The following is a 15,820-nucleotide window of genomic DNA, read 5'->3' on the forward strand; positions in this document are numbered from 1 at the left end:
ACATTTCCTAGAGTGAAATACATTCCCAAGTAGAGAAAGATAAGCCTTGGGAAGGAACTATCACTGTGCCTGGGACAGCATCGTATCATATTGTGCAGGCTAAACCAAACGGTCTAGTTTCCTTCAAACACCATGCCCTGGAGAGTGAAGAATCTGTTCCTGTTACTAGGCCTACTTCAAATGTGAAACTCAATATAGGTGCTTGGTTAGTTATAATGTGGCATACCCAGGCAGTGTTATGGAAGTCTGTGGCATGGATGGAGTTAAAATGAGTGTAATGGTTCCTGTCAACAAACATCATTATAAGTGGCCCCACACTCCTGATTGTGTTACATACTCCTTCAAGGATGTGATCAGGAAGATTGACCCACCAACTGTGGCTTCGAAGTCTCGTGCAGGGCTGGTGCTACCATAGAGGCCACTCAGGCGGCCGCCTAGAGCACCAAGCTAAGAGGGGCGCGAAGTCAGGGATGCTGGGCTGGGGTGGGGCGGCTCCACGTTCGGACTTCCGGAGCGCACCCGGAAGAGAGAGAGAATGTATGGGTGAATGGGGTGCATGAGGTCTTTGAGTGAATGCATGTGTTCATGCGTGTGTTTGTTTGGAGTAAGTGATGCTGAGTGTGTGTGTGTGTGTGCGCACGCGTTTGAGTTGGGGGGGGGGATGATTTGGAGGTGATATTCCTAGTAAATAATGCATTTTAGACCCATAGACGTTCCTTTCCAATTTGTTTGCTATAATTGGCATGATGTATTTCTTGCACTTTAAAATAAATTTAGCAGTTTCAAGTTTTGTGCTTCTTATTTTTTCCAGAAAACATATGTTCTTAAAAATAAAAGTTGGCATTTTGGGTGTGTGTGTGTGAAAGTAGCTCACCTTGCCTAGGGCGCAAAATAGTCTGGCACCGGCCCTGGTCTTGTCGCTGCACCATGTATAAATTTTCAGAATTATTCTAATGTAAAGGAACTTTTAAAATATCAATGCTTAAACGCTCTAACTACATTAGTTGTTGATGCTAGTGCCTTAAATCAATTAATTCATATTTAGTAGTCCTAAGTGAATTTTTTATATTGTAGTGCAGAAGGTGTCCCATACGTATGTCCCATACGTGACATAAATTTTTTTTGACAGAGCTAAAATGTAAAAATTGAGTCTAACATGGATATAAATGTGAGGTGATATCTCAGGAATTATCAGAAAAAAGTTGAATTAGTTTCAAGTTCACAGTTATGTTCAATTGAAGATAACCATGAGCACTAAGATGGAAATTCTTGTGTCCCATAAGTGACACAATATGAATAGTATCTAAGATATTTGTTTCTTGTTGATTTTAAAGTTTTGAATTTAAGTTTTGAATTTAAAGTTTTGAATTTAAAGTTACTAACCCTGCTCTGCTAGTAATGACCATTGTATTCATATGCTGCAAAATAAATTGTTTCACTTAAAACATTAGTAGTATATGCAAAAAAATTATTTGTCCTGAACAACTTGAGTACAAATGTCCCATACGTGAAAATGGAGTGCTCCAAACTGGCAGGAAAATACTCAACTCAAAAACAAACGCAAGGTCGTCTGGATCAACATGACTCGTCTGTATTTATTTTAAGTGTTTTATTATTTAACTATTTGTATTTTAATATTGTTGTAACTTGTTTGTAATCCACCCAACGAACGGTGGTTAAAAATCATAAGTAAAAAAGCATGGGGGGGTGAACGTTTTGTACTATTCAAATTATAACGGTCGCAGGGCTCGGCCCTCTCCCCACGCCCAAGGGCGGGGGAGGAGAAGAGAGCGGGCGGGAAAAGGCGTCGCTTTCCTCCTCAGTTCGAGCGCTGGGGGCTTCGAGCTTTGGCTCCGCCCCGCTCCTCCCTTCCCTCCCCTCACACCGCGCGCTGCACGTGGCCGAGCGGGAGACGGCTAGAGAGGCGCAGTGCTGGATTCGGGAGCAGCCGGGATGGTCGCGGTGTCGCGCCAGCCGCCCGAGCTTGGCGGGCGGCGACGGCTACAGCCCAAGCAGATGGTAAGGCTTGGCGGGGCTGAGGCTTTAAGGAGCGCGGGGTTAATTCGGAGGAACACCTGAAGGGTGGTGATGGAAAACGCCGAGGAAGAAGCAGCCGGCGCGCTGAAGACGACGCTTTATTTAGGCGGGAGGACGTTGATAACGAGTGGCCCTCAGACTCTGTTGTTAACGTGGGAAGGGATAGTTGTCTCTCCATGCTCACCTCACGGGTTCGGTATAGTTTGGGGGCCCTACGGGGAAATAGTCCCTCCTTTTCCTTCCCACTTGCCCCGCCGCCTCAAGTTTCCTCTTCGCGCCGGGCGCCCCGTTAGCAACCATCACTGCCCTCCCCGCCTCAGACGCGCCGTTGTGTGAAGGTTTGTTAAAGCCTGGCGTTCTCTTCTTTTCAACGGCGGTTTCCCAGGTGCTTCTAGAAGAGGTCGAAGTTCTCCCCGATTGTTCGTTGCTCAGCCGCTGGGCTCCACAGGTTAACTGCCTCTGAATGTGGAGGTTCCATTTCGCTGGCATGGCAGCTCACAAGCCACCCTTTTAAAGACAGCTAAGCTAGCGGCTACTAGCAACTTGCCGGAGAAAATTTGACAAATCATGCGTTTTAAGTTACCTGTTGGAGGGAATGAGACAAATCAGCAATCGATTTCTCTTGTTATAGTTTTTCCCACAGATCCGGGCCCAATTTTTGCTCTGCTCCCTAAACAGAGACGTTTACAAAGTGAGTTAGTTGCTGCTGCTAGTCCTCTGCGGGCTATTTTGTGTGATTCTCTTTAGTTTGAGGTCCTCACGCCCCAGTCCCATATTTTTATTATTATTGGTTTGTTGACTGGCAGAGGGAATGCATCGGGTTTTCGACCTGGTTTCTTTTGTCAATACCGGGTTCAGTACTATGAAGTATGAATAAAGGAAAGTGCTCCTGAATGGGAGCAGAACCAGAATATTGAGTAATTGCGGAGAGTCCAGTGCATCAGGGATTGTTAGCGAAAACTGTGATATGAGGCTTCCAAACAGACTAAACTCAAGCATCTTTTTCTCTAGAAATTAGAGATACTGGAATTGAGTGGCAGAGTAGATATATTGCAGGGATATGATTAGCCCAGATTGCATTTTCGGTCATTCGAGCCATAAATAAAATCACTTTTTTGTATATTCAAATTATGTAAACTGGAATAAATGCCATGCCTTTGGTCCTGAACGTGTGGCCAGTAGCACACAGATTAAAACCTAAACTTCACCCATAGATGTATTGAATTACGGGAAATTACCCCTTTACCTTGATGAATATAACAAGGTGGTTAACTGATCTGAGATGTGATGTTATACACAACATATTTGTTCTTTGCATTTTCCTTGTTCTTTGCTTTATCACTGAAGTGCTCCATTGCTTTTAGGAAGGTTGTGTAGGGCAATCAGAAATGTCTTACAGTACAATCTTATATGCATTTGCTCAGAAGTAAATCCCACTTACTGACTTTCTAGTAAATGGGTTTTCGATTGTAATTGACTTTCTCCTACAAAGTATTTTTAAAATCTTTAATTTGAAACATATGTAGTTACTGAAGTCAACAAAATAAAAGTGATCACCTTGTCAGTCCTTCTGCGATATTTTATTCTCTCATTCAAATGCACACAGTAATTGTATCTATGTAAAGCATAATGGCTTTTTTCAAAAGTTTGTTGCTACTTGTACTCTTTGTTAGTTTATATTTTATTGAGTTTTCCAGAATTACAAGCAAGAAAAAAGTGATTTTTATTGCTAGAACAGAGTAAGTGGAAGATTTAAAAATTAATGAATGCTGAAGCCCTGATAACACTAAAAAGTAAATCCTATTGAAATAAGTGGAATTTGTTTATGAAGTGAGTTCAGAACTGGCTTTAGATCACTTGAAATACCTCTGCTTTAGAGCTTGTGCTGTGGTTTATGTTAGTTTGCATAGCAAACACTGTACAGTGGACAAAAATATATTTTCTTGAATTGCAATCCTCTGTATACATGTGGGAGTAAGGCCCATTCAATTCAGTGGGGCTTACTTTGAGTAAACTATGATTTTTGTTGCTAAGAAGGGGAAATTTCTGCTTGGTTATAGCTTTCATGAGTAATATATTTTCATTGTGACCTTCAAAACACTTCAGCTACTTCTGAAAATAACTTGGCAGGGAGGAAAATAATTGGTGTAGCAAAAGGAATAATAATTTTTTAAAATGAGCTTAATCTTTTTAGCATTCTCTAGAAAAGGGATAGGCAGAATGTAGATCCCCATATTTGGGGTTTCAACTACAGACTTCTTTTGCTATTATCTCCCATCACTGAATTGAGATAAAGAGGTTCTTTAAAGGCAATTAATCTTTAAGTATCCTGCAAAGTATTGAGCTGTTGCAAAGTTTTTGAGTTGTTCCTTTTGCAGACAGGAGACCTGTTGCACAGAACTGAAGTGTGCATTTTGCAGGCAGAAGACTTGCTTACTTGTAAGTAGACATGCAGAGGCTTCGTGTTGGGGATGCTATTTGAAAGTGCTGCTGAGTGATTCAGTCCTTATTTCTGAGAATAGACATACAGAAGCCTTGTTATACTTACTTCTGAGAAAGCTTGAAATGTTAATTACCACATCTGGCCTTGCTTAATCTGCCTTTGCTACCACTCACAGATGGAAAGTGGAATCTGCAACTTTTCCCATTTTGCAGCTTTGTCCTGGGATGAAATATATTCTCTACAGATGCTTTAAGTGGACTGAATAAAGATTGTGGATTTAGGTGAGAGTTTGGAATGATGGCATGGTAAGATAGCTGAAGAACAGTGTTGGGGAGGAAAATATAATGATTGATTAAGCTGTGAAAGTTATGTTAAACATTGGAGAAATCTGTGGAAGGACAGAGAGCATGTTTAAGATTATGATTAGAAAGAATCCTTTTCAGGGATAGTGCTATTAAGAAATTTGGGTTGTTACCCATACATAATTGTAATACTGTATTTGATTGACTGTAATGTGTTATATGTGGGGCTGCTCTTGTAGACCGTTTGGAACTTTTAGTTGGTTCAAAATAAACCTGTGAAATCACTGAGTGCATCAAGTATATGGAATACACATCAGTAGTCCTTAAACAACTGCTTCTACTCCGTATCTGAGCAAAGTGCAGTCCTATGCATGTTCACTGAGAAGTTCTACTTGTGTAATAGTGCTTACTCCACTTGTATAATAGGGCTTTGTTGTATCAAAGTAAGGGAGTCAGAGTTGTGTCTCTGCTTGCCTCTGCTTGGGATAGAGGAGAAAGGCTGAACAGCTGAGCCTGAGAGAGTTTGGGGAGGAGCCTTTCACAGGAGCTAGCTGCAATCCAATGCAGCTGGCCTCTTTCAGGCACCAGCAGCACAATATAAAGAAAGTCTGAGATGCTGACGGGTTTGCTGGAAGCAATTGTTACTCTTTCTTGCTTTTGTCCTTGTTCCTTGCTGAGCAGCTCCTGAACCTTGCCCAGACCTAACCTGACCTTGGACCGGACTTTGACTGTGCTTTCAGGCTTTCCTGATTCCAGTATTGTTGACCTGGTTTTGGACTGATACCTTGGCTTTTGACTACAGACTGTTTATTGACATTTCCCGACTGCTTATCTCTGCAACGCTGGTGATTTATGACAGTCAGTCCTATAGTAAACCACTTGGGATCTGGGTACCTTAAAGATTACATGCTTCTTGCCTGAAACTTCTCCAAGTCCTTCTGTCTTCTGAGGTGAGGCAGGTCATGATTGAAGATAAAGCCTTTTAGTTTTGGCACCCTGCCTCGGGAATGCCTCCTGGGGAGACTTGTGAAACACTGGTGACATTTGCGTGACACAATTATAATGAACTAGCAAAAGGACCCAGCATTGCAGAGGTTGTGAAGAGCCCTTAATTTGATACCACAGAGCCTTATACACCTGTTAGAATTGGATACAGTGAAGTCTTCAAATAAAGTTATGCAGCCGCCAGAGTTAGTCATATTATTCCTGCCCTGGTCCTTAGACACAGCCTGCTATGGTGACCCCCATAACCCTTTGAGGTAGAGGTTTGTTTTGTTTGTCTTCTGAAGATTGTCTTGTGCTTCCCTCTCTGTCAGCCACAACTTGGAGATGGAGAACTCACAGGGTGCTTGCCCTGCAGGTTCGCCATGTGCTGCTTGGCTGGCCCTTTTCCCAGCTGAATGCTCAACAATGTGCACTTACTGGAGGCCCTGGAAAGTGTGCTTTTCCTTCCCCCCACGCCAATTGTGACTTTCTTAATCCAAGGTTTTATGAGGGCCTTTATGGCCATGAAATACTTTTGTAAACCGCCATGAGAGCCTTATTTGGCTGAATGGTGGCATAAAAATGCTTAAATAAATGATCAACACACGGGAAGGGGAAGGGGAAAACGCGATTTCCTCAAGGCTAAGGAAATTGTGTATTTTTTTCTTCCGCTCTAATGGTGGCCTCTTTAATCACGTTCCCCCTGCCCCCATGGGGGCCTTAAAGGCCCTGTTAATAGAGCCTTTACAGCCCCCATCGACACACAGTTTGCCCAAGGCCAGAGAAATTGCTTATTTTCCCCTCCTGCGTTAATGGCAGCTGTTAACACAGTGGGGGGAAAGGACAAAGGCCATGTGCAGGTCAGGGCGGAACTGTGCCCCCTTTGTCTTTCACCAGCGATGGGGCGAAAACCCACCAGGTATGTCCACCAGGTATGTCCGTTGGTGCCTGTGAGAGCAGATAATAATAATTTATTTCTTACCCGCCTCTCCACTTGGATCAAGGCGGGGAACAACAATGAATATAAAACACATTAAAAACTGATTAAAAACATACTATACATGATTAAAGCATCCTAAAAACATTCTAAAATTTCATTGGATAGGCCTGCTGGAATAGATCAGTCTTTATTGCTTTTTTAAATTCTAAAAGATGGTCAAGTTGATGAATTGATTTATTACATTTTTATACCGCCCAATAGCCGAAGCTCTCTGGGCAGTTCACAAAAATCTCCTCCGGCAGGCCATTCCACAGTCTAGGAACAGCAGAAGAGAAGGTCCTCTGAGGCATCCACTGCCCTCATGGGCCCAGGCAGATTTTCGCACCATCACTAACCACAACTTCCTTCTTCTCCGCTCTTCCATCTCTGTCCTTTCTACCACATCATTTGCCAAAATTCTTCCATTACCTGGGCAATTTGCTCCCTTGCCCTGCTGTGTCTATCTGTATCTAATTCCAGTTTCTTCTACATTACCCCCTTTTCCTAAAAAAAATAATAATCACTATGCCTATAATCTTCCCAGAAAGCGGTGGAACATGTCCTGAAAGTTTCATAACAGTCGGATATACAGTTTTTGAGTTTATCAAAGACATGCAAACACTTCACGCACAAACACACACACGCTGCTTAATCACTCCTGGTTGTCTCCTGCTGCAAGCAGAGAGCTTCAGCTATTGGGCGCTATACAAATGTAATAAATAAATAAAATAAATAGTTAAAATCCTAAACCATGGTTCTTGGCTTATGATTCTGGCTTGTCTGGGGAAAGTTAAGCCAAAGGGATTAGTTCACATGTTATGATAAACTATGGTCAGAAATTATGTAATTTGTTTAGCAGCATATACCAGCATACACTCTATTCACAATAAACCAGAATTCTTTAGAATTATTGTGACATGTGACTGTGGCTACTGAATTTGATAACTGTTTGATGGCAGCCCTAGGCAGTTCTGATCATTTAATCCTTTTTTTTTAATTGCTCTTCTCTAGTATATTATATATTGATTTCTATGCTTTAATTGTTTTTACTATTTGCAAGCTGTTCTGGCTTTTAGCTAAATAAGTAGGATATCTTTCTTTCTGATAGCAAACTGAGGTGCCTAACAAATTTGGAAGTACAACAGGGCTGCCAAAAATAAGGTAGAGGTTTCTATATACTCGGGGAACTCTGTCTGGGTTTGGACAGTCACGAGGGTAAAAAAAAGCCATCATGCATGCCCGTTGTTTGCATCATTATGTACACTGCAGCACAGGTTGCCGTATCATCTGAACTGAACGCACCGCACAGCAGGGATGGCTTCATACCCACCCTATAAAGCCACCCTATCACATCCTGGACTTGTTTCAATTGACATGGCAACCCAGTGTGACAGGGCGGGGTCAGGGGGAGAAGCTACAATGGCTTCTTTTACCTCTGTGATCATCCAGACGCTCCCTTTAAGTTTGTAAACTTTAAAAGAAAAAGTTTTTTTTAAAAAAGAAAGCTACCTGACAACCTATTGAACTTAAAGAATGGTGGTGGCAGTTGAGCGTGGAGAGAGGAAGAAAAAGGTTTAAATAAACCCATAAGTTGGACAGACGGTGTGGGTTTACCAATTAAGTACATGGTTGAGAACAGATGAGATACAGAATTTAGCTGTCAATTAAAAACACCCCTTCTGAAAAGTATCATGGAGGACAGTAGGAAAAGGAAGAATTAATCTGCTCAAGCCTCTGACAGCTTTTAATAAGTATCCTGGAGGGGGTGATTAGAGTTTAGAAAGGTTCCTGCAGTGCGGTTTAAACAACTATCATTGCACACTCCACAGGGATGGACAGTTTCCATATTTATTTATTTATTTATTTTGCTCCATATCTAAAACAGATTCTGGTGCAGTGTAAAGAGATAAAAAGATTAAAACCATATAAAAATATTAACATACTGCCAATAAAAACTGTTGCTGGTCACTTAAGGAATGCTTCCTGGAATAGAACTGTTTTCAGGAGGCGCCAGAAGGTGTTGGCACTTGCCTGAGCTCCAAGAGCAGGGAATTCCAAAAAAAGGGGGGCACCAGTCTGAAGACTCTTCTCTGGGTTGACTCCAGTTGGGCAATGGGTCCATGTGGAACTACCAGGAGCATGCCCTCTGTTGACCTCAGTGACCGGGTAGGTTGTTAAGGGAGAAAGCAGTCTCTCAGGTATCCTAGTTTCAAGTTTTTTAGTGGTTTGTACACTAGTACCAAAACCTTGAATCTGGCCTAATAGCGAATAGGCAGCCAGTGCAGTTCCCTCAGCAAAGGAGAATTATCCCCCCCACCCCCAATGCTATATAGCAAAACAAACAGGTTTGGTTCTTGAAGCCCTGTAGGTCTATATAAGTGGTCTGGGGGGGGAAAAGGTGTCTTTTATCCCCTTTGAGGCCTAAATATGACTGACTACTGGGTTCTTGTTGGAGGCTAGCTGAAGTCTTGAATAGGAGCACTCCTCTGAATTGTGTTATTGGTATCACTTGTAAATGTCTGTAAATAAATTAGTAAGTATATATGAAGAAACACCACAAAAATAGGCTCTTTCCAGTTCCATTGGAACTTGACTCAAGTAGAAAAAATATCAGTAGTGCTTTGGTTTGTCTGTGCTTATTATAACTTAGAATTAGTGTAATTAAAACAGGATTCTCACACATGAATGTGTTTAAAGATATTTGGAGTTGATATTAGTTATGTGAATTCCTGATGCCTTGACTGTAAAGTAGTCAAGAAACATTCTCTTACAAATATATTACTCGTTAACTCTTTCATTGCATTCCCCTGCCATTGTGGACTTGCTAAAAGAAAGATGTAAGTTTTGTTGGTTGTAAAGCTCTGTAATAAGTATTAGTAGTGCAGATTTGCAAGTTTCTTGATATGCATAATGTTACACTTGAGATGTGTGTGGTCTCTGGTGATAAACGCATCACTGGCATCTTATGTGGTCTAACATTTTATTGTAGAGAATGGAACTCATACTTTTGACTGCCCCCATGCTGTTTCAACAACATATTTGTGTTCTGATTGGGAAATGTGTATTGTATCTCCCTCTAGTGACTGGTTCATAGACAACAGTCTGCTTTCAAATTCTTTAGCTGAAGGAGTTACTGCTTAAGAGATACTGAAGCTCAGACTTGTTAAGTGTACTATAGAGTCTCTACTAAAACACTATGAAACAGTAGAATTTAGTTGATACTTACTTTATTTTAAAGTTCTGAAATCTGATAGTTCAAATTAAAAAATGGAAGAAAAAAACAGTTTTTGGAAATTTACATAATATCTTAAATGCTTTCACATATATTCTTTTGAGTTAATAGTCAATTTAAAACCCCAGTGCAGGAGGAGGATAAATTAGGCAAATGGAAATGCCAAAGGTGGGACAATTTTTTAAAAATAATGAAGTAGTCGAGCAGAAGCAGACATAATAGTTTCTGCCTTTCATTCCTGATTTAGGTTGAAGACAAAATAGAAATGGAACCAAAGATTGAAGCAATACGGAAAAACATAGCATTGGCGACAAGGGGATTATTTTTGCCAGAACAGAACAGTTTAAAACATTTTACCATCCCTAAAAGAACTCCTGATAAAGGTACTGTATACATGTAACAAAACACAACTATTTGTTTTGCGCTGTTCTATAGATTTGAGATGGTATACAAGCAACTGTTTAGAAGTTTGACATAATCTCTATAGCAGCAATCATTCCACTTTTTAGATACCATTTCCTGTTCATGGCATTGGTCTTCACTTTCTCATTTCAATTGTATCCAGACAGTTTCCAAGATTTATAGTAGAGAGAGCACTACTTCACCCTTTGGGCTCTTATTTATATTTAAGAGTTTTCCTTTGTGAATTGTTATAGTGGCATCCCCCTTTGGGGGAAGTAAAATCCGTGGCAGCATAGGGGGCAGGATTTTCTCTACGATGCATCAGAATTTTGGATTGTCCTCCCTACAGAGGACAATTGCCTTTTTCCACCAGGCCTTTGAATTTCAGGTCTGACTTCTGGTCTTTTTTAGCTTTTTTATCTACAAATGGGAAAAAAGGGGGGGGAATGGAGGAAACCTCTGCGCATTTACTCCAGAGGAGCAAAAATTCTAACTGCCCCCAAAAGAGAGAAGTATCTAGAAAACTTTAAGGGTTTGCAGGATTGGGACCAAACCTCAAAGCCAGCCTTCTATACTAAAGGGGTACCCAGTGCTAACTGAAAGTGGCAAAAATCTGAGGTGCACCGAAAAGTGTGAGATGCCTATAAAACCTTGGGGTTTGCAGGTTCGGGACCAAACCTCATAGCCTGCCTCTACACTTCTGGCTTGGTCCCTGTAACATAGTCCTAAACAGTAAGCCAGCGAACAGCAGAGCGGCAGCTGTTTTAACTGCTCTTGCTGCACAGCTTTGTAGCCCATCAAAATAACCCACTGTGTCCACTACATAACACGATAACCCACTCTGCAGACCATGAACTACCAGAGTGGATTATTTTGGCCAAATAAGCCATCGTGGGTTTAAAAAACCCCATCAGATGTAGAGATGTAAAATTTCCGGAAATTTTTAAGCCATGGAAAAAACCAGAGTTTTTCCGTTGGGGGACAGGGGATGGAAATTTTCAGGAAAATTGAAATAATTTTCAATTTTTACAAAAAGTCACTTTGTTACTTTAGTAACATAAAATGTAATTATGTCCAAGCTGGTTTGGCATAAAATTATTACATTTGGTATATTAGAAGTACAGTGGACTCAAACAATTATTACAAATTTAATTTAATATTTTACCTTTGTTTTACTCTTTTTTGGTAACAAATGGAGCTACAAGCTCCTGAACTGTTAGGAACCTCTTTGGTTCTGCCAGTTTATGAGGAGCAGGCAAAAATTTAAAAAAAAAAAAAAACACAGAAGAAAACACCAACATTAGTAACAAAGAAAATTATTTATGTTTCTGCTAGTCCTCCAGTGTCAAGACATAAAGCACCCATTCCCATAAAAAGAACTGAGAAAAAAGGGGGAACCAAGTTTCAATGAATATGCATGAAATTTAAACAGACTCGTTTTCTGACCTATAGCTATCACTATTAGTTTCAGTCTCTGCTTCAATGGCAGTGCCCCCTAGAGGCAGAAATGCATCTTGCTCTTGCATTTGAGTATTGTAGTCTCAGTTTGCAACCTAGGACTTGCTTGTCCTTGGTGCACAGACATTGTAATAATCTGATACTGTACAGTTTTTAGAAATAATTTAGAGAAGTAAATATCTGAACACCTTGTCTGAAACATTTTATTCATTGTGCTAAAATAAAACATTCTATAATCCGTTTTTTCTTTATTTTTTTCAATTTTTCGGAAAAAAACCAAAAGAGGCTTTGGGAAAAAAAACGGAAAAAACCAGTTTCCCCCAAAAAAAATTTCCGGTTTTTTTCCGGGCCTTCACATCTCTAATCAGATGATACGGTAACTAACCCATGATAGGTTAATTAAGCCATCATGGGTTATCGTGTTGCCTGAACTCCGTCAAAGAACATTATGCACGATTTCCTAAATAAAACGGTATTTTGGGGGGGAAATTAGTTATATCCTCCTTGGTGTTGTAAAATGCTGCATTTAGTAGTTAATTTTTATGTTTCCTTAATTATATTTGCACCACTGATTAAGAAATATGTGATGAACCAACAGTGGCAAATTTCTTTTAAATCAGGGTTATTTCTTGGTGATTTAACTCAACGATTTAAATAATTCCACCTTGAATACTAGTCTCGGTGGGTTTCATAAATGCACTATAGTCATGGAGAAAAGAGGAGCATTTGACTAGGAATGATGCTTGTTTCTCCACAGCAGTCTGTGAATAGTAAGATTGGGTGGGGCATAGGTGGTTGTATCAGAATCTAGGCTGTTCTACAGCCCAAGGTTCTTCAGAAAACATGCAGCATCTGGAAGCTGCCAAAGCTAGAACTTGAAGTGCAGGAGGTGGAAGGTATTCACTAGTTGACATGGGAAGGTCAGAAGTACAGGCTTCTAGCATTTATTACACTGTGACCAGTCCAGAGACTTCATATTGCCTTCCAATTGCAGAGGTTGATGTTGCACAGCCTTACTTTAATTTCTGACTGAAGGTCTCAAGCCAAGGCTAGGAAGTTCTTGGTTCAAACCCAGAAATCCCTTATGGTGGCCTTGATTTCGAGGTATTCAGAGTCCATAGGCAGTGACATTGCAACAGCCACATAGTCAATGGTTACTTCCTTAAAATGGAATTAAAGAGGTGCATTTTCCAACTGCATGTGCTTCCATCTGCACTGGGTTTTCTGTTGGACTGCTCAGCAGTTACAAAGAAAATAAGAGAGGTGTACTTACCTATAATTGTGCTTCAAGTGAGCATCAGTGCAGTCAGTCACTAATTGTCCCTGCTGCTGGAAAATGAGTTCAGTTGTGATTGTCAAGAAGATTGCCTTGTACATTGGTTATATTGGAAATGATGTGATGGAACGACAACGTTTTTCTTGTGTAGACTGTTTCCCAAGGGTTATATAGCTGGTCTGCACAGGTGCAGAAACTGTATGTATGGTTGCTTAGAGGACCATTTGAAGACCAAATTAAAGCTTGGTAACCATTTACATCTCTGATTGGAGACTAAAGCAGAAAGACAATTATCTAAGCAGTTAAAAATAGCCTGAAATGAAGGAAGAAAAAATAAGTATAATCTGAAAAATACTCTCATCAAGGAAAAGAGGGAAAACGTCAGAGTAGTTAAAACTCCCAATTATGGAGATCATGTGGGCTCAAAAAATCCTAAAATCTTATGTATATTAGTGTTTTGGATTAAAAATTAGTTCATAACTGCAAAGGAATTCTGAAGAATTACTTGACACCCCAACCTGTTGTAGGAAGTGATAGCTTGAACTCCAGTCTCATTCTTGCTTGAAAAATTGGCCCTCCTCAGGAAAAAAACAAACCAGTTGCAGCTCTTCATTAACTGAAGAAAAGGAATCCAGTTTTCAAGCTGGAGTTTTCTCAGTTGTGGATCTACTTGTAAGTTAACATGCCAGCTGGAATATAAATATTACTACTATTTTGTGGTTGATACCTTTTGAAAATAGCTGAGTGTATGCATCTTCATCAATATGGGGAATTCTTTTAAACTGGGATCTCAGAGTCTTGTTCCTTGTACATGAAAGGATAGAGTGTTTGAGTCTAAAAAAGGCAACTCCATATCTTAGAAAAGGTTTGTATGTGAAAGTAATTCTCCTTTGCAAATAAACATTGACAACAAGCCTGCATCTAAAATTAGTTTTAACAGCTTTCCCCAGCCTGGTGCCCTCCAGATGTGTTTAACCGCAGCTCTATTATCCCCATCCCAGCATGATCATGCTGGCTGGTGATGATGAGGATGAAGGCACCAAATAGGGGAAGGCTCATTTAAATCAATATGTGAAATTCATCTCCCCTCACAGTACAAAGGAAATATTACTTTGACTGGTGATGAACTTATTTCCAGGAAGTCCTAACTTAAGGATCGGGTGAGTCATCTTTTTCCCTAACTGTTGTACCTTGACAAGACTATTCTCTTTAGAAGATTCCATTGACTGTGTCTGAACATTTTGTGTTTGTCCAGTCACTGTGCTGGCAAGAGTTGGTTGTTATTTGCCATAATCAGAATTTTAATAGATTTCTCTATTTGTCTGTATCTTTCTCTTTGTGTTTAGGTCTTCTAACAGAGTGTTCCATTAATCAGAGGGACTATAGTGAGATTAAACAACGTCTGAGTCAAAGTTGTCTTGACACACAGTGTAAGCTGGAGTGTCTTTGGCAGTTTGAGAAAATAGAAATTCTCCACAATAAATTCCTAGAAGAGGAATTTGTTGCAAAGAGGTGAATTACGTTTACATTTAAAAAAAAACCAATTAATAATGTTTTTATCACACTTGTATCCCACCCTTCCTCCCAAAACATTTATAGTGGTATACTTGCAGTTCTCGCCTTGTATCGTCACAACAACCATATAAAGCAGGAGGTTGGACTCGATGGCCTTTAGGCCCCTTCCAACTCTACTATTCTATAATTCTGTGATTCTAAGTAGGTTAAGCTGACTTGCTCAGACCCACCTAGTAAGCTCTATCATTGAGTGGGACTTGAACACATGACTCCTCCAGTCCAAGTTCAACACGCTTGACCTTTAAGCATGTTAATAGAATAGGAATACTACCAGGAAAATGAACACAAACAGAATGAGCAAGTTGTGGTCAGAGTTGAGCATAGATCCTAGGGTTTAGTTCTAGTCTTCCCCAGATCCAGTTAAGCAATTCTTTCCCCAATCCTGAACCTTGTACATGTGGCTCCAGTCAACTCCTTTTCACCAAGCCATCTGCTCTTCCTCCATGATCCCAGACATTCTTATAACCCTAAACCACATAACCCCAACTCCATGCACCTACTTTCCATTTAAGTGATTCTGCATGTCTCTTGGATTCTCTACATTCTTAAGACAAACATGTTTAGCAAATCATAGAAGCCAAGTAAACATATTACATTATTTTTCAGTTTCAGAGGTAGGCAACAGCCTCACAAGCAGCAAGCCATTTTCCAACACAATATGTGTAATTATATCTGTATACCAAAGACTTGCAATTAACTCTCTCTTTTTTTGGCCAGGATAGCCTGTGAATGTGCAGAAAGTCCAAGTTCTTCAGGGTGATAGAACTGTATTCAGTAAAACTAATTTCTTTGGATATTAAGCCAAATCCTCTTGATAGGACAGAGCATGTAACTTTACACGAAAACAACCAAACAAAATGAAATCAGGAAAATGGCAACTCCTAACTCCTGCATCCATGAAATTATAACCCCAACTGTTTTAGGGAAGATGGATGTTGTTTCAGCAGAAGGAATTTGCATTCAATTGAATGCCTCAGTTGCAGGTCAGCCCAAACCCACTCCATAGTTGAGAGTTAGCAAAAATTTAAAATGGCTTGCTGACATGCCCTCTGGCATCACTGGGTGGCCTCCAAATATACCCTCTTCTTTTCTGCCAGAAACTTTCAGGGATGTGAGGAGTGGCTGGTAAGGT

General features: G+C 40.3%; 1 protein-coding gene across 1 annotated transcript in view; it reads left to right on the top strand.

The window, feature by feature from the left end:
• The first annotated feature begins 6,665 nt into the window (after positions 1–6,665).
• The window catches only part of TEX15 (testis expressed 15, meiosis and synapsis associated), a 50,843-nt gene continuing 41,688 nt past the window's right edge, over positions 6,666–15,820 (top strand). The window contains exons 1-3 of the mRNA XM_063128443.1: positions 6,666–6,698; positions 10,225–10,360; positions 14,460–14,625. Of these exons, the coding sequence (XP_062984513.1) occupies positions 6,666–6,698; positions 10,225–10,360; positions 14,460–14,625 (335 nt within the window). The remainder of the gene's footprint in view (positions 6,699–10,224; positions 10,361–14,459; positions 14,626–15,820) is intronic.

This window comes from Elgaria multicarinata, chromosome 6, assembly GCF_023053635.1.
Source record: "Elgaria multicarinata webbii isolate HBS135686 ecotype San Diego chromosome 6, rElgMul1.1.pri, whole genome shotgun sequence".
Taxonomy (NCBI): Eukaryota; Metazoa; Chordata; class Lepidosauria; order Squamata; family Anguidae; genus Elgaria; species Elgaria multicarinata.